Here is a 19,022-nt window from a genome sequence, read left to right on the forward strand (position 1 = left end):
CAAAGCATATTAAAATATTATGATACTTATATTCCAAAGATAAACATGGAAGCCATTCTAATATAAGATACAAAATATTTTTTTCTCAAAAGATGATTCATTAGTGCTACCTACATTTTATTGACTATCGTAATGAAGTTTATTCTTCTATTTCAATATCATTACTGTTAATTGCTTATTAAATGTGAAATCTTCCCAGAGCAAAATCCTAGTTCCTCTAAATCATAAAAACTATTGACAATGAAATTATCCCAGACTAACATTGCAAATGTCTTTTTTAAACTGAGTGTGTTCAGTTAATAACCATTTGTTTCTTAATATTATTCTATATATAACTTAATCGTGCTGTAAAAAAGCACAATTTTGCCTGTATTTTCATCTCATTTTTTTTAAAAAAATGTATTGAGAAAATAAATCTTTCACCTTTTTTGCTGTTAAAACAATGTCCTTTGTGATGTAATCATTTGATTATTACTTTAACTGAGTCCATCAAATCACTACATAAAATATTTCTATCAGTTATGGAATAGTCATGCTCTCGAAGTGTTGGGGACAATGGACCTGGCCTGTAAATATAATGAAAGGTACTAGTAAATACATTTCTGTATCATTTTCTGTTATGGGAACAGAACATGTAATACTATTTGTAAAATAAACCTCATTATTGTTATGAAAATGTAATGTTTTAGACAAGGAGCCCAATAGTGTATAGTGTTCTGTATGGTTAATTTTTGTCAGAGATAATGGCCTAGGCTGTTTCTCCAGATTGCCTATACCTATAGTGTCTCATTGTGGAGAGGAACATTCCACCTGCCTTGAAAGAGGCATTGGCTTCCCATTTCTTATGGGACCTGCCCTTGATCCAACAATATTGGATAACTATTAACCAATGCATGACCTCCCTTTGAGGAGAAAGTGTAGGGAAAGTGGTGGGACAACAACAGAGGAAAAGTGGTACAGAGAAGAAATCATGTTGGTCATTTCATTTATGACTTCTGACAATACAAGTAGTGAGAATATAACCATTCTGTCCCACTGTCCCTCTCAACATCCTTTGATATTGTTGACCACAGGATCCTTCTAAACTACCTATGAAAGCTTAAAGTGGGAGACACTTTTCTGAAATTATTCCACTCCTTTCTGAGCCAATAGTTCCAATCAGGGATTATGGAAGGGGAGATGTTGAGTATACAGGCACTCAAATTTGGAGTACCTTAGGGCCCAGAACTCTCCAGTATCCTATTGAACTTCCACTAGAAGAGGTTCTCTGCCATCACTGAGTACGATATAATCAATATACTGACAGTACCCAAGTATACCTTTCTGCCTCAGACTGAATACGATGGAAATCCTGATCCAGTGTCTGGACTCTAGAGGCTGTCAAGACCTGCATGGAAACAGGTTCAGAAGCAATGCAAACAGCTTGCAGTAAATGTTGATTGCAAAGCCAACTGATTCTATAACAATACCATCCTTGCCTTTTTATGGGATTGTTTTCCCTCTAAAAGTTTAGACTTGCAATCAGGGAGTCCACCAAAAGCCTTTGCTTAGCTTTAGCTAGTGCATCATCTTGAGCATTAGCAAGAATACTCTAAAGATTGTTGCTTGTTACCTTGCACTTGGATTCACTCAACATGGGGCTGCCCTTGAAGGCTACCCAGAACCTTTAACTGATGCAAAATGCAGCTGCTTGTATGCTTATTGGATAGCCACAGTATTGCCACGTAACACTGCTTCCATGTGAACTACAGTGGTTGCTGAGTTGTTTCCAAGTATAATTCAAGGTGATACTTATAAATTTATATACGGTTTTTGATCTTGGTGTCTTAGAGATCCTAAATCTACTGTCTACCTGACCTGGATAAACAGGAGTGCCTGCTGAAGGTCCCGTCCCATTAGGAAGTAAAGTGTGAGGAGGTATGACACCAAGGAGGTATGTGAGCAGCAGGAATTCTTGGTGGCTTCTTTGGACAGCTTATAGCAGGGTTCCCCAAAGTAGTCAGTATCAACCACCAAGTATCAATGGGGCTATCCATTAACATTATTACTTGTAGTATTATTAGTCAAGTATAATTTATTATTTTCATGTTTAGGAGTCAGTGAACAATCTGAACCTATATGAAGGGGTCAATGAGTTGAAGAGTTTGGCCTACCCTCCGAGGCAAGAATGGCGTCTACTCTATGCCTTTTTGAAAGATTAGTTTAAAACCTGGCTTTTCTGGAAGATTTTTTAGGATTATAGGTTCAAGATACTTAGTGAATATACCTGCAGACACCTCCCTTTTTTGTCAAATCAGACTTCTGCCTTATCTATTTTTTTTAAAGGAGTATGAGAAGCCAAGTGCCTCTTTTTTTTGAACTATGCCAATCTTCTAACAAATATATGTATACAGGGAGATTCAGGAACTTGGCAAACTGATACTAATGATTATATGTCTTAAGGCAATCATTTTGTCAATGGGAAAGCTAACACAATAGAATGCCCAGAAAACATTCTCAAAATTACAACTGTCTAACCAACCCCAAATGTTGGCGATTTCTGACCCAGAGGCTGCTCCTTGCCTTCTAGTTTAATTTGCACTTTAAAAATCCATTATTTTTTATTTTTTCTAGTGAGAAATGTTTTCAGAGAGAACAAAGCTCCGAGCCACTGAGGGGCACAGCTCAGGCTATCCTACAGTAATTATTTATATAGATAGCTACAAGATAAAGCTTCTTCCCCACTGTAACTTTTTCTTTTCAGATCACAGACTAGAGACCACGCTGTACAAGATAAAACAACTGAATGCAAGGGTATGTAACTACAGGCAATTTGTGATTATCTGTGGGAAGGCATTCTTTTATTGCAGCCTGCTTTAGGTGAAGTTATAGCACTGTTTTTAAACAACTGTGTTTTATCTAGTGTTGTTTTATTCATTAAATATAAATTTAACAAATATTCTACCTCTGGCAGCAAACCAACCAGAAACTTCCAAGAGATTTTTAAAAAAGGATTAAAGCCTTTGCAGAAAACACGGTGACTTTTATGTATACTTTTGAAATCAGTACTCCATTTCCAAACAATTTTTTCCACATTTTCAGCCACAGACAAGGAAACACCTAACCTAAAATTCATGGAGAAGGGAACATTCATTGCATTTATGTTTTAACAAGGTAAAGTTTGCCATCTTATATCCCAGTCTCAGGAAGCAGGTTTGCACACTGTACAAAACCAGTGTTTTCCAAACTTGGCAACTTTTAAGATGTATGGACTTCAAGTCCTAGAATTCCCTGGTCAGTATTCCAGCCGGGGAATTCTGGGAATTGAAGCCCAGACATCTTAAAAGCTGCCAGGTTTGGAAAATACCACACTAAGTGTCGTATATTAAGATTGGAAACAGGCAAGCATGATGAGTAAACAGGGTGAGCACAGCCACTGCAGCATATATGTCCAACAAAATTATATGTGAACTCGTTCTAGAAATAAACACACTACTTGTTGGGGGCAATATGCTGACTCTGTAAAGCGCTTAGAGAGGGCTGTAAAGCACTGTGAAGCGGTATATAAGTCTTAAGTGCTATTGCTACTGCTACTTCCAGCCCCATGCTTTTTTTTTTTTTAATGACCGAGATCTTTTCAATTGAACGTAGATAATTTAGAGTCCAGGAATTCTAATTAAGAATAGTAACAAGCCTCCCACCTCCCTTCGCTCTGTCCACCAACCCAGTCCAAGAACGTTGCTTTAAATGCCTCAACTTTAGCATAAAAAAACCCTGTTAAACCCATACACACATGCACATACACTTCTCCCTCAATACATTTCTTCTGCCATTGCCGGCACAGGTCAGATGTTAAAATACTGAGACAAAAAAAAAGAAACCACCCTCCTCCTCCTCCTCCTCCTCCTCCTCTCTCCCTGCCCTTAACCCAGCGGAAGGAAAGGGACGCGGCTTTTATTTCTCCTCTCCTCTTTCGCCATCCTGCGTGTGAAGTAATTTCCCGCCTCTCCCAAAACGTCGTCTGAGTGACAGCACCAGTTCAGCCAGCCAGCATCTGCCCTTTGTCACGTGTATCCTCTCCTCACGGTTCTCGTCCTCACGGGCCGGCCTCCTTTCCCCCTTTCCTGCTGCCAACCGCGCCGCTTGGCGCTAGGTACAAATGGGGGAATCGGAAGTTCTCGGAAAGGGCGGCTCGCACTTCGACACTGGTGGTTGTACACGGTAAAGAAACAAAACAAAACAAAACACGCCACGAGAGATGCGGGATCCTGCAGGGGAAATCGGCTGGGTCGTTACTGTTGGACAGCCCACTTTGGAGCCACTAAGCCCAGGAGTCGCGCGTGCTTTAGAGGACGAGGAGAACAAGGAGGGAAACAGCCCAGTAAGGAGTTTAAAACGATGACAGCCTTTCCTCGCGGCTGGAAAATTATTCTGCGGGGCCTGTAAATTGGGGTCTGGGGCTTTCTGGTTGGGACATAGCCTCACTTTAAACAAGGCTTCTTTCTCCCATCGAAGAATATTTCGCTCTTTTTTACACCAAAAATCGAGATGTCTTTGTTCTAGGTATCATATGTCTGGCTGGGTATTATGGGAAATATCGCCTATGTAGTACACTAGTTTAGATGGAAAAGGGTAAATCTGGTTTCTCAAAATCAGATCAGGAATTTTGCATTACCAGAAGATTTTTTTTTTTTTTATGCAGCATTCTGATCTTACTATGTAATAAAACATGGTCCAATGTATTATTAATTTTTCTTCTGTTTAGTGCAGTTTAGTTTTAAATAGAGCCACACACTGCTGAACAGCCTCACTAAACCGGTAAGGGCTTCCAAGTATCTAGGCTTACACAAAGTGAGCATGTTTGGTCTAGTGGTGAAGGCATCAGCCTAGAAACCAGGAGACTTGAGTTTTAGTCTTGCCTTTGGAGTAAAAGGCTGGGTGGCTTTGGGCCAGTCACTCTCTCAGTCCAATATACCTCATGAGGTTGTTTTGTGAGGAAAATAGGAGGAAGGAGCATTACATATGTTCGCCACATTGAGTTTTATAATGTAATAAAGGTGAGATAAAAATAACATCAACAAAGTCCCACAGTCTACATATGCACACCCATTTTCCAGACTTATTTGGGGGAAGCAGGAAAAAGCAGATTTATGTGATTCTGTTAACTCCTAGGAAGCCTCAGTCATTTCTTTGAGAATACTTCATTCTATATTATTATTTGCTTCCTTTCAAATAGTTGGTCATGGAGGCAATTCATCTAGACGAACAATCTCCCTTGAATGCTGGAAACTCATTTAAAAAACACGAGAGCAACAAGAAAGGTATGTATATTTAGCACTAGTCTAAAATCTTCTCATTATCATTTTTCCTGATAATTTATGCTTCCTTCTCATTTTTGGAATCTTGATTAGTATTTTAAAACTCCACAAATGATTCTTAAATTTTCATAGTGCCAGGAATTGACTTAAAAGTGCTTTTCAAAACGCAATTGGGCTTTCTTGGTTTTTTCCTTGAAAATGTTTCACTTCTCATTCAAAAAGCTTCTTCAGTTCTGACTTCATTCTCACATACGTTGGGTTGATTGAAAATCCCCCTGACCTTTTCAGATATTTCTGTAAAGTATGGAATGACAATGTGGCTTCATTTGTTGTTCTCTTCTTTGTTATGGAGAAACTCCTGCTGGATCTTTTTCTAGATTTGATGAAGGCCTAAGTTCTGAGGGGTTCTTTGATCTGTTCCCCCCTTTACTCATAGGCAAACCTTCAGCCAGCCTGATTACTCCCAATTTGTACTCCAGTGGGTAGTGAGAATCAAAATGTAATACTGATCTCTGGGTGAGAATCTTCTGGGTGGTTCGGTGTTGAAGCTTCTGTCTTCCTTAATGTTACTGCTCAGTCCAGGAAAGCTGACTATTTTTCTTAACATCTTCCCATGTAAACTTAATATACCTCTCCGCAGAGTTGATGTGTTTGGTAAAAGCTTCCACTTCTTATGTTTTAATCTTGACCCAAGTATCCTTCACATACCTATACCAGTGAGTAGGTGGAATTCCTATGAAGGAATCCTAATACAACATACGTGCACACTTTAAACACAAGAATACATTAAGGCAGAAGTTTGAAGATAAAACATTTCCAGATACAAGCTGAACAATGTGGTATACACAGTACAATGCAGTGAGACGTGCAGATCTGAACATTGGGGAAACAAAACAACCACTTCACAAATGCATGGCACAGCATAGGAGAACAAACCCATCAAGACAAGATTCAACAGTCCATCTGCATTTGAAAGACAAAGGTTACTCTTTTGAAGGACAGCAAGGCCCACATTCTGGACAGAGAGGACCACTGACTTGAAAGAGTGGTCAGAGAGGCCATCTTCATTAAAATTGAACAGCCCTCTCTCCACAGAGGGAGAGGAATACAATACCACCTATCTCCTATCTGCAACACTGTCCTTTCAGCAGCCCCCAAAAAGAGCCTTGATGGTACAGTGGTCTAAGCACCCTGTTATTAACACAGCTGCCTGCAATTACTGCTGGTTCGAATCTCTCCAAAGCTCAAGGTTGACTCAGCCTTCCATCCTTTCTAAGGTAGGTGAAATGAGGACCCAGTTTGTGGGGGCAATAAGCTGACTTTGTATAAAATATACAAAAGTATGAAGGCTATTGCTTAACACATTGTAAGCCGCCCTGAGTCTCTGGAGAAGGACGGCATATAAATCAAATTTTTAAAAAAAAAAGGTTTCACACTCATTTACAGTCTGATTCAGGTGATCCTGAGAACTGATAAACCTCCAGGTGGCCTCAATGACTCTCAGAGAGCTAACTCAGAAAATTAACCAGATGACTGCAAAGAATATAAATTTTTCTATTCCCCACCATTCAGTTCAGAACTGAAGAAGCTTCTTGGATGAGAAGGAAAACATTTTCAAGAGGAAAAAAAAGTCCAGTTGCCTTTTGAAAAACACCTTTGTGACAACCATGATCTGGATGATTGAGAATCTACACAGGCATAACAGGGATTGATATAAATTTTACAGAGGTTGAAAACTGACCTGGGGTTTGCTATAAAAAACCAAACAAAAACAAAACCTGTAGAAGAATAAAGTTGAATATTTCAAGCATATACATACATTCAAATTTACTAATTTATTTAACATTAAGAAATGTTAAATAAACCAGTAAATTAAAATAATTAATTAAATAACATTAACTTGCTTTCCATAAATAATTGATCTGATTTAAACTACAAGGGTTAAAAAAACAATCTGGGGTCACACCTCAGTCTAAGCCTTGAGATATTTATTTGGCTTTGCCTTAATGCATATATGGAATCTGTTTATAAATATAACCAGAATACATGAAACTACTTGGAATTGTAGAGGGGCTTGTAAGTAACCTATTGTATATTTATGTTGAAGTTGTTACTACTTTGAAACTCCAGGCAGGACAAAACTGCCAGGACAGGAATGGCAGAAATAGCAAGAGTTGAAACTTCTGATATGAAACAGTCCAGGAGAGGCTTAAACTATGACTCCAAACAGCATCTTAGCTATTCAGTCTCCCTTCCTCTTCTTCCTGCTTGATAGTTGTTTAGTTACCAACTTGTGTTCTCTTACAGATACCCAGAAAATAAATACAACATCATTGCTGTGCCATCTAGTGATAAAAACATGAAAAGCCACAGCTTCAATTTTTCTGAATTGAATTTAAATTCCTTAAGCTTCCTGTAAAGTTTTGGTTTATAGTCCATTTTTGTGTCTTTATCTTAAAATAATAATTATTGATTATTTGGGACTTCAGTCATATTTCAGGCATGCCATAGCACCAAGATAGCATTACTTACGCTTGTCTTTGTAGGGCTCAAGATGGGTGGTGCATCCTGCCTTGCCCTCCTTGATCATAGTATCTATCAGGGCCAGCTTTTGTGGGGGAGTTGAATATGAGAAATTATTTTGTAGTGATACTCCTTTATCCAAGATTGGTTCTAGTGTGATGGGGGAAAAGTTGAATACCAGATCCCCTTATGCTTTGGGACTCAATTCTCTCTATCATTATGTCAGGACATTTGTGGAGTTCAGCATGTGTCTATTTTGTGAAATTGTTACACTGTTGGATTCAATTTTTCTTCTTTGAATTTCTCTTTTTGTAAATTGAGTGTTCACAATCCAGAGTTATCTTTTTAAAATGGCCATATAAAATTTCTCAATAAGATTTTTGGGGAGTTAGTCATACTTCAGTATCAGTTTTTAGCATGTTGGTACTATAAACTGGAGATGATGTTTAGTGTAATCAGGCCTATTACTGTTTATTATGCAAAAGTTTGTTATTTTTTTAAATAGTTAATGTGTATTATGTTTTTTTTTTAATTTTGAAATGCTAAGTAGTTGCATTTGGGCCACAGGTTTCCCAGCTCTACTTAAAGGACAGCTTTAATGCTTTAAATTTCACTATTAAATCATTACGTTGCAAACCTTATATAAAAGTAAGGGAGAATGATTTCAGTTTCTAAAATGACTTTTAAAAATTTCTCCATAGGAGCACTTACAGATATTGAAAAGCTTTATCAAGCAGTACCTCAGCTTGCAAATGTATTCAGAATCAAAGGGAAAATTGGTGAAGGTGAATATGATTTTGCTTTAAAGTTTTTTGAACATCAGAGTTAAGAGGACTATAGATCATCTATCCAAATTTTCCAGATAAATTTTATATAAATTATTTCTGAGTTTAGTGTTATTACTTGCCTGCTGTGTCAAACCACAGACTGGATTATCTGAAATCTTGTAATTAATGTGTCCATTTTTAAAAAAATTAAACAGTACGGAAGAAGACTAATCAGTACTTTGGAATACAGAGAGAATTTACTGGCCATGTTACCCAACCAGTAAGCTTCTTAGCCACCTCTAACCATATTGCTAGTTTGCCTACTCTTAGCATCCTACAATGAATAGTAGGTAGGAAAGAGAGTTAATTCATTTGTTCTCTATGTCATAGTTCAGATTCTCTTGTCTTTTTTCCCCCCTCTGGGAACTGTTTTAAACTTTTGTTTGCAATTGCAATAGTTCTCTTGGCTTTTAGATGTAGCATTCGTAAATAGTAAGCAATGTTTCTTCAGGCTATATAGATGGAAACCTGCATGACTGAGTATTCCCCATAATCCTCACTGCTATCAAAAGTCTTAGAAAAGGCTAAGAAATAAACTGGTTGCTCCACGATGCTAGTTTTCCATTCAAGTAGTCCTTGACTTATGACCTTAGGATGCACGACAGCCTGCATTTACAGCTATTTGCAGCATCCTGTGATCATATGACCACATTTTACAACACTTGGTGAAAATCAGCATTTACTTCCGGTTTTCATCGAAATTGACCCATAGTGAACCATTGGTTTACTTAATGACCATGGCATTAACATAATGACTGTCACAAAAAAGAGATCATAAAAATCAGATCAATCTTATGGGTAACATGCTTTACAACTGTCATAACTTATGACTATGATAAACAGGCTCCATTATGCTTTTAAGGTCCTCATTATGCTTTGAGGACCTTATGCAAGAATTTCTCTTTATTGAGAAGAAAAGTATGTAGCTATGTGAGTTTCTCCTGCAAGTGAATTGGAGCTACCCAGTAAGCAGATTTACCAGTTCAAGCTATCATCAGGTTTGTAGCTGACCATTGTAAGTCTGATCCATATTCTGGAGCAATACAGGTAATCCTTGACTTACAACGATTTGTTTACTGACTGTTCAAAGTAACAATAGCCCTGGGAAAAAAATGACTTAGAACTGGTCCTCCGTTGCAACATCCCCATCGCCACGTGATCAAAATTTAGGCACTTGGCAATTGGCATGTATTTACAAAGCTGCAGCATCTCAGGGTCATGTGATTACCATTTGCAACCTTCCCAGCTGGTTTCTGATAAGGAGAGTCAATGGGGAAACCTGGATTTCCTTGATGACCATGTGATTCACTTAACAACTGCAGTTATTTGTTTAACCATGGGAGGAAAGGTTGGCAAAAAAATAGGGACTCACTTAGCAACCGCCTTGCTCCCAATGGATATTCTGATCCCTATTATGGTCATAAATTGATTATCTGTACACATAGGAGATACCCAACTTCATGCTTCCTGTTATTTCGACATTATTCAGGATTATGGCTTGAGTATAGTTGCTTGCTTAGGACTTGTCCATGAATGTTCTTTAGTAGTACTCTTTTTTTCTTTATCTCTGAGGGATTAGAAACCTCTTTGAAGAACAAGGAAGTAGTTCTACAATAGTATCACATGCATAGATAGCTGTGTTGCTGAAACAGCATCAAATTAGGTGAAAGGGTTTCAAAGAAGGGAGAAAATGTCATTAAAGGAAAAAAGAAAAGAAGAAAAAAGTTATTATTTCAAGTAACTACTTATTTTTTCAATATACTTTTTACTTTAGCTCAGAGCAGATTTTAAAAAATGGAAATTGTTTAAATAAATAACCAACCTTGTCTGAATTAGAGCAGAAAGTGTATTCAGAACTTTAAACTTTACAAAGCTGTAAGAATCACTACAGAAGTAAAGTTGTTTTACAGCAGTTTTTCTCAATCTGTGGTTCATGGAATAAAGTTCTATAAAAGTAATATAAGTATCTTTGTTTTGGGAAGACAAATCAACTAAGGTGGATGATTTTTTTTTTTCTCCAAAACCTCTGAGTGGACAATAAAGCCTGTAACATGGATGAATTTGATGAATGTGGTGTTTGGCTTATATTCTCTTTATTTATTTTTGATACAGAAAGCCCATGTGGTTAAATCTTTTGTCTTAAAAAAATAAAAATCTAATATGCCCTTCTCTGGATTGTATAGAATCTATTCTCTGTACCCATACTTTGAGGACATATAAATCCATAAATTTGGAGAATCTCAAAAAATAAAAAAACAGGCAAAACAGGCCTGTTCTTTGTTTTTTTTGTTTTTTTAAATCCCAAGTGTACAGCTCCAATACAGTGAATATAACCTTCTTTCTTACAAGTTCAGCCGAACTATGTATCACCATGACAGGGCTCATGTTCTTCCAATTGTACAGTGCTTTTTAAAAAAGAAAAGAAAAAAAAACAAAGTTTAAAATTGTTTATGCAAGGATCCAAAAAGTTTTTTATGGGGATCTGGTGGTTTAAAGAAAGAATTTATGAAAAACAAAATTAATTACTAATTCCAACTGGAAACTACTAATTTTTTGCTAAATATATCTATATTATTTTTGTAGGAACTTTTAGTTCTGTTTACTTGGCAATAGGCCATGTACGAGGAGGCCGTGAAGAAAAAGTAGCTTTGAAACACTTGATTCCTACCAGTCATCCTATACGAATTGCTGCTGAACTTCAGTGTCTCATAATAGCAGGGTATGTATGGACACAGAAGCATACAGAGATCTTACATTTCCACAAGATTCACAATGGACTTCTTAGCATTTGAATTACATTGATTTATGCTTTTTATAGAGAAATAGTTTTCACTTTTACACACACACACAGTCAGTCAGTCCTCAATTTACAACCACAAGTGCAAAATTTTGTGAGAAATTTGTTAAGTGAGTTTTGCCCCACTTTACGAGTTTTCTCACCACATTTGTTAAGAGAATCACTGCAGTTCTTAAATTAGTAACATGGTTGTTAAATGCATCTGGTTTCCCCATTGCCTTTGCTTGTCAGAAGGTCACAAAAGGTGATCACACGATTCCAGGACACTGCAACTGTCATAAATATGAGTCAGTTGCCAAGCATCCAACTGTAAATCACGTGACCACGGGGATGCTGTAACGGTCAGAGATGTGAAAAATGGTCGTGTCACTTTTTTCACTGCTGTTGTATCTTTGAACGTTCACCAAATGAACTGTTCTAAGTGGAAGACTACCTGTATATATAAATGGACCATGAAATAATATATAGGTACTATATATATTATTTCATTTGTTTCATTTCGTTTAGTGACCATTCGGAGTTACAATGGCATTGAAAAAATGACTTTTGATCAGTTTTCACATTTACGACTGTTTCAGCATCCCCATGGTCACACAATCAGAATTCAGATCCTTGGCAACTTACATGTATTTATGAAAGTTGCACTGTCCCAGGATCATGCGGTCACTGTTGTAGCCTTCCAACAAGCAAAGTTAACAGGGGAAGCCAGATTCGCTTAACAACCGCATTATTCATTTAACAGCTGCAGCAATTTGCTTAACAACCATGGCAAAAAGGTCATAAAATGGGGAAAAACTCACTTAACAACTGCCTTGCTTAGCCACAGAATTTTTAGGCTCAATTGTGGTCATTAGTCAAAGGCTATCTATATTCTAATACTGAATAGTGGTGAGGTTCTAATATGCCCTAAAATTATTTAAAGAAATAAAATTGTAAAATAATATAACCTAAACTCTACTACTGCAAAAACAGTTGAAATGATGGCACAATTGTTTCCTTAATGTGCATAATTTTTTGCTGGACATATTTTAGGGCATTATATCTAGGCCTTGGAAAATATTTTCAACATATACAAGCAAAGATGTGAATATTTTAAATCATCTTTATTGTGTATCTTAAATTTGTATCTCACTTCATGATTGTGAATGTCCTTAGAATTACAAAAGTAGTTTTGAAAAATGACAGCCATTTTCATAAACTTGTTTTCTGCATGTCATCAATGGAAAGCTGTTAGTATGAAATGATTTTCCTTAAAGAATAATGAAATATTTGTTCAGAAAAGATCTGTGGAAAAATGCTAACAATGCTATGTTCTCTCTTTGTGAGAGAACTTTTTTTCCCCCCCTTTTGGTAGAGGACAAGATAATGTCATGGGAGTTAAATATTGTTTTAGAAAAAATGATCATGTGGTAATCGTTATGCCTTATCTGGAACATGAATCATTTTCGGTGAGTTCTAAATTTTTTTTATTAAAAAAATTAAGAGAGTTTGATTGCAAGTGAATGCACATTTACTTATTACAACCTTCGTACAGGACATCTTAGATTCTCTCTCATTTGAAGAAGCAAGAAACTATATGTTTAACCTCTTGAAAGCTTTGAAACGCATTCATCATTTTGGTATCGTTCATCGTGATGTCAAGCCCAGTAACTTCCTGTACAACAGGCAACTGCAACAGTAAGTCTGACCTACCTTGTACACGTTATGATCTTATATGGTAGGGTGTATTAAATCTAGTAAGTTAATAATGTATTTAGTAAAAAATAATTGAGTCACGAACGTCTTGACAAGGTGAAGAAAAATGAAGTATTTATGGTAGATAAATTATAATGGGAGATGGGAGGAGCTATATTGAAGTCATGGCCTGCCAGTTTGGTAAAATGGTAAATTTCCAAATCAATTTTGCCACATTTAGCAGACTTGTTCATGCATACACGGTTTTTCAGTATGTGATTCTTATTCTGTTATTAAATATGGATATTAAACTTGATATAAATGGTATTTCAATATCTGAATAGTATTAAACAAGGAAGAAGTTGTTAGATTCTTTTAAAAGGAAAAGTGAGTATTATCATTAACTTTGTGTTTTTAATTGTCTTCAGATTTGCATTGGTTGACTTTGGCTTGGCACAAGGGACTCCTGAGACAAAAGTGGAACTTCTCAAAGTTATTCCATCGGAAACTCAGCAAAGGAGTTCTGCATACAACAGACCTCCGCTAACTGTGGGAAGCCAAGTTACTTCCCCAACATCAAGGCAGCTCGTTCATCAATCAGCTACAAAAACAGCTAATAAAAGGCTTTCTTCCATTTCACAAACACAGATTAAACAAGGACACAAAAGAAAGGTTCTAGTTTCTTTTCTTTTTTCCCCCCATAATTTTGCTGGATGGATTTGTTTAATAAGTAACTTTATCCAACAGGGGGAGATAGAATACCAGAATAATATTTCATTCTGTTTCAGAGTTTTTGTATTTGTATGAAATATTGAAGGAATATCAATATCAGATATCATACAAAATTGGATTTTATTACAATAATTATTCTTATATAATATTTTATAAGAGAGTGTTGTGTATTAATAGGTTCAGATTGGTTACTACAGAATAAAAAAATCTGGGTCTGTTTCATTACATATCTTTTCATATTAAGGTGTAACTGTTCCAAGAATTACACTGAATAAATATGGGGTTTGTCTCAGCAGGTGGCAATGTATGACCAACCAAATATGGACTTGGAAACCCAAGTTCCCATCTCATGTATGGTGAAGTGGTTAGGCTGTTATACTGATATTGGGGAGACCCAGGTTCTGATCCACCTCAATCCCAGCAGTTTACTGAGTGACTTTGACCCAAGTACAGTTTCTCTGCCCATCTAACTCGCAGATTGATTGGTTATATGTCATCAGGTCACAAATACTTTTCATGATGATCTGACCTTAGCTGGTCCTTCAGTTTTTCCATCATCACTATAACCAAGTCTATCTACATTATTGCTGGCAATTTCTTCCCTTTCCTCTGACTTTCCCAGCTTGAGAGTTTGCTTCAGAGAACTAGATTTTCACATAATGTCTCCAAAGTAAGATAATTTGAGCCTGGTCATTTGTCCCTCTTTGTGATGATTTGTTCAGTTGTGCATTTGTTTCTTTTCTTGGCGCTCCATGGTTTTTCAAAAGTCTTCTCCAATGCTAATGCTCGAAAGCATTAATACTAGTTTACTTTTGCTTCTTCAGAGTCTTAACTTTCACTTGTACAGAACTCTGTGTTGCATGGAGTACTGTAGCTCAGGGATTCCCAACCGGGCCACAAAAGAGGCAGGTGAGCACTTGCACGACCAGTGGGTGAGCGTGCAAGTCTATTTGTACAGGTGATGGGGGTGTCTGCCGCTTGTGCAAATGGAGCTGTGCATGTGCTCGCCTGCCACTTGCACAGAACCATCCCCTCCCCACCACAAGTCCACAAAGCCAGAAAGTTTGGGAACTGCTGCCATAGCTTGTACAATTTTGATCTTTGTAGGTACAGATGCATCATGGTATTTGAGTAACTCTTCCAAGACCTTTGTGATTGGTCTACCAAATGAGCCTTGGTAGTATAGTGGTTTAATGCACCCTGTTATTAACACAGCTGCCTGCAATTTCTGCAGGTTCGAATCTTACCAGGCTCAAGGTTGACTCAGCCTTCCATCCTTTCTAAGGTAGGTAAAATGAGGACCCAGTTTGTGGGGGCAATAAGCTGTCTTTGTATAAATATACAAAAGTATGAAGGCTATTGCTTAACGCATTGTAAGTCGCCCTGAGTCTCCGGAGAAGGGCGGCATATAAATCAAATTAAAAAAAAAATGCTAGGCTGTGGTGTGTTTCACAAAGCTCAGCAGTTCGAATCCCTAGTACAGGTCTCCTGCATGAGCAGGGGGTTGGACTAGATGACCTCCAAGATCCCTTCCAACTCTGTTACTGTTACCATTACTTTACTGTTAATGGTGGATCCTAAAAGGCAAAAGCTATTCATTGTTCAGTACCATCATCGTTAATTGTAATGTTTGCCTGGCATTAGTTTGATCATTATAGTTAATTTTAGTCCCATATTTTTACCGTGTTCCTTGGTTTTTATTACTAGATCTTGTAGATCTGTTATATTTTTGACTATTAAGGGTAATATTATCAATAAAGCACAGGTTATTCATGGTTCTTCCAGTTTTAAAACCATGCTAATTTCCCACCCTCTCACAGGGATGTTTTTGAAAAATGGGAAGATGCATCATTATGACTTCAGCCTTGCGCTTCTGAGTAAAAACAGGATAATAGATAAACTACAGTGGTTTTAGTATTTGCTCATTAATTAAAGGATGCACTGCTATGAATTAGAAATAGAATCCTCATTGTCCTTTCTTGACCTCACAGGAGGATGCAGACTGTCATTCTGTTCAGCGTTCGGTTTTTGGGGAGAAAAATTTCAACGTGCGAAGCTCAGCATTTCAAGCCCGTTCCACAGTTAAAGTAAGTATTCTTAATTACAGATAAATCTAGTGCATATTCAGAGGAACAGTTTGTCTTTGAACAACCACCTTTCATTCATTTATTCATTCAGTGACCAAAGTTACAGCGGTGTTGAAGAAATGGTAGTTAGTCTAGTCCCTAAACTTACATCCATTGCAGTTTCTCTTCAGTCATGTGATCAATCTGGACGTTAGGCAGCCCACCTGCACTTATGAGTACAGGGGCACTTTAACTTCTCCCACCTCTCTTCCTTCCCATCTCTGCCCTTTTGGCCACCCTGTACTCTGCCACCTCTGCCAGCCCTATGCCATACCAATTAAGTGGTTGGGATAGTGGAAGCTTTGCACTGGGGAACTGGCTGCAGCATGGGGCTTGTGGCAGTACTTTGCAGTGATAGCAGTGTTAGTGGTGCCGGAGCTGAGTTATAGGCTGGGGGTCATGGTGGCTGGTCTTGATTGGTAAAGGTCCAGGGCAGTACTTTAGTCCCATTGCCATCGCCAAGGAGTGTCACTGTGTAGGGTGGCCAGAAGGGAAGAAATTGGTGGGGGGGCAAACATGAGTGGATGGAGTTCAAGAGAAGGCATAGGTTCAGGGCTGGCAGGGACCAGGGTGAATCCTCACCTAAGGGTCATCTGGAATTCAACAAGGACTGTTGTGGTTGTTGCCACTGAATGATGCAGTCATGTGATATCATGCTTTACAACTGCATAACTTAATTCTGGTCCCAATTACCATCATCAACCAAGGTCTACCTGTAGGTTGACTTAGGCTTCAATCCTTCCCAAGGGCGGTAAAATGAGGACCCAGATTGTTGGGGGCAATATGCTGACTATAAAACCGCTTAGAACGGGCTACAGAGAACTCTGAAGCAGTATATAAGTTTAAGTGCTATTGCTATTACAAAACATGAAGCCTGGACTGGTTGAGTTCTGCTAAGCAATTAGGAAATAGGAATGGCATTTTATTTGTAATGTTTGTTTTTTTTATCCACGTAATTTGATATGTTTTCTTGAGTAAGTTTTTATATTTAACTCTTTTTTACAATAGTTATGCATTAGTGCGGCAAACCATTATCGGTCTCATGAAATAAATCAGTACTGTGTTTTGAGTATGCCTTTCATTAAAAATGTAACTTTTATTCTACCCGCTCCTAAAGCAACCCAGGATAATGGATATTCCAGTTAGGAAACTGTCGGTGAAGAAGAAGGCAATTTCAGTTGTGAATAATGGTTTAGGCAAGAAAGCTGCCAGCGGCACCCCAGGTCACTTGACCTGTGACTGTTACGCAAAAGATAGCATCTGCAGCATTTGTCTTTCAAGGTAATTCATTTTTGATGCAGGAAAAAATACTCACTCTGTTGCCAAGCAGCATTAAAACTATGGATACATTAGTGGATTTACTAAGCAAATGCTACATTTAGAAACTTGAAATGTAACAGTAGAAAAAAAAATATCAAACACTTTGTTCACCCACATGATTTTATAATGGCGTACATTTTCCGTACAAGAATTCTCAACACCAATAAAGACTTGAGCCCTTTCCAGTTCCGTTTCTGCATTATAGCAATGTCAGCTTGGGAGGATGTCAGATAGAGAATGCATAGGTATAGAAAAGTAGATTTATTATCTACTTGTTACTCCTTTCTATATAAACTGATTTAGTATCTGCTAGATATCTCTGGAGATTCTCAGTCATCCAGGTCATGGTTGTCCCAAAGGTGCTTTTTCAAGAGCCAACTGGACTTTCTGCTTTTTCTTTGAAGACGTTTCAGAAGAGCTAAAGAAGCTTCTTGGATGAGAAGCGAAACATCTTCAAAGAAAAACCAGAAAAAAGTTGCCTCTTGAAAAAGCACCTTTAGGGTACCAGCTGGATAGTTCATACAAGTATCAAAACAACAATCATAGACATAAAACGGTAGAAAAAATAAAGTCAAAAATCTATAGGATAAGCTTAAATAGATAGGTTCTCTAAAATCATAATGATATAACTACAAAACAAATCCTTTTGCAATTCTATTCATGATTATTATTGAAAGAAGTGTGAGCTGTATGTATGTATTCCCAATACAGAAGAAGGAAACATTTAAAAATGTTGCAGCAAGATATTAGAATAACCTTCCTTGACATGGTGCCTCTAGGTATGTGATAGGTTCAATTTTTAGGCTTCTAAATTGGCCTTTGACTGCTGGCAGACAATTCTGGAGTTGAATCACAGAATACTAGAAATCTGTCCTATTATCTTGCTAGCTGTCTAATAACACCATATGAAAGAACATCCTAGATCAGGCCCCCATGATATACAGGTAACATGTGGCCCACCAAGCAGCCTTGTGTGGCCTGCAGATCTTTTTAATAAAAAAATAGTAAACTAACAGCAATCACAGAGGACATGCTACCAAGCACCACCAGCGGCTCCAGTATTTCCACTGTTCCCCAGACTACATTATCATCATTCCAATAATTTCTTTGTGTGGCCCATGAGGATTTTTAATGTATCCATATGGCCCTTTGCCCTCAATGAGTAGAGCGGGCCTGATCTAGAAAGTACTTTGGTTATGGAATGTTCTAATTGTATGCTATTACTTTCTAATTTTTTTTTCTATTTAACCCCAAGACGTCAGCAGATTGCCCCAAGGGCAGGTACTCCTGGATTCAGAGCACCAGAAGTATTAACAAAGTGCCCTAATCAAACTACAGGTACAGTAAATTGCACAAGCTACTTAATCCAAGAAACTATTAAAACTGTTAAAATTTTACTTTATTAAAATTGGTTAGCTAAAATAAGAACCTTAAATAGAAACTATCTTTATCCAAAATATTTACTAAGATATTTCTATTTTAAACAAAGGACAACAAGTAGAAAGTTCAAGTGATTTTAATTTTGTGCTAGTTTTTTTTTAAAGTCCTTGTTCTGAATATGTAACATTCATTAGCAAGCTGGCTTAGAACAAGCATAATTAACATAATATTCTTGCAGGCAGATTTTTTTAGAGATTCAAACTGAAGAATATTTCATATTTTTAAGCAGATGGAAACTAGCTGTTAGATGAGGAATTTAAACATTTTGGGAATATTAATATTACCT

General features: G+C 37.3%; 1 protein-coding gene across 8 annotated transcripts in view; it reads left to right on the plus strand.

The window, feature by feature from the left end:
- Positions 1–538: 538 nt before the first annotated feature.
- The window catches only part of CDC7 (cell division cycle 7), a 32,242-nt gene continuing 13,758 nt past the window's right edge, over positions 539–19,022 (plus strand). Inside the window, exons 1-12 of one of the 8 annotated variants that reach the window (XM_034437211.3) lie at positions 539–584; positions 1,831–1,933; positions 2,744–2,793; positions 5,216–5,300; positions 8,522–8,605; positions 11,231–11,366; positions 12,799–12,892; positions 12,979–13,121; positions 13,547–13,790; positions 15,842–15,937; positions 17,094–17,257; positions 18,552–18,634. In XM_034437211.3, coding sequence (XP_034293102.2) covers positions 5,222–5,300; positions 8,522–8,605; positions 11,231–11,366; positions 12,799–12,892; positions 12,979–13,121; positions 13,547–13,790; positions 15,842–15,937; positions 17,094–17,257; positions 18,552–18,634 — 1,123 coding nt within the window. In that variant the 5' untranslated portion in view covers positions 539–584; positions 1,831–1,933; positions 2,744–2,793; positions 5,216–5,221. Of the gene's footprint in view, positions 585–1,830; positions 1,934–2,743; positions 2,794–3,897; positions 4,361–5,215; positions 5,301–8,521; positions 8,606–11,230; positions 11,367–12,798; positions 12,893–12,978; positions 13,122–13,546; positions 13,791–15,841; positions 15,938–17,093; positions 17,258–18,551; positions 18,635–19,022 lie in introns of those variants that run through there. The other 7 variants (XM_087889964.1, XM_034437209.2, XM_034437208.2 and 4 more) reach the window with 7 other exon arrangements.

Source organism: Pantherophis guttatus, chromosome 3 (genome assembly GCF_059756535.1).
Source record: "Pantherophis guttatus breed Tessera chromosome 3, ASM5975653v1, whole genome shotgun sequence".
Lineage (NCBI taxonomy): Eukaryota > Metazoa > Chordata > Lepidosauria > Squamata > Colubridae > Pantherophis > Pantherophis guttatus.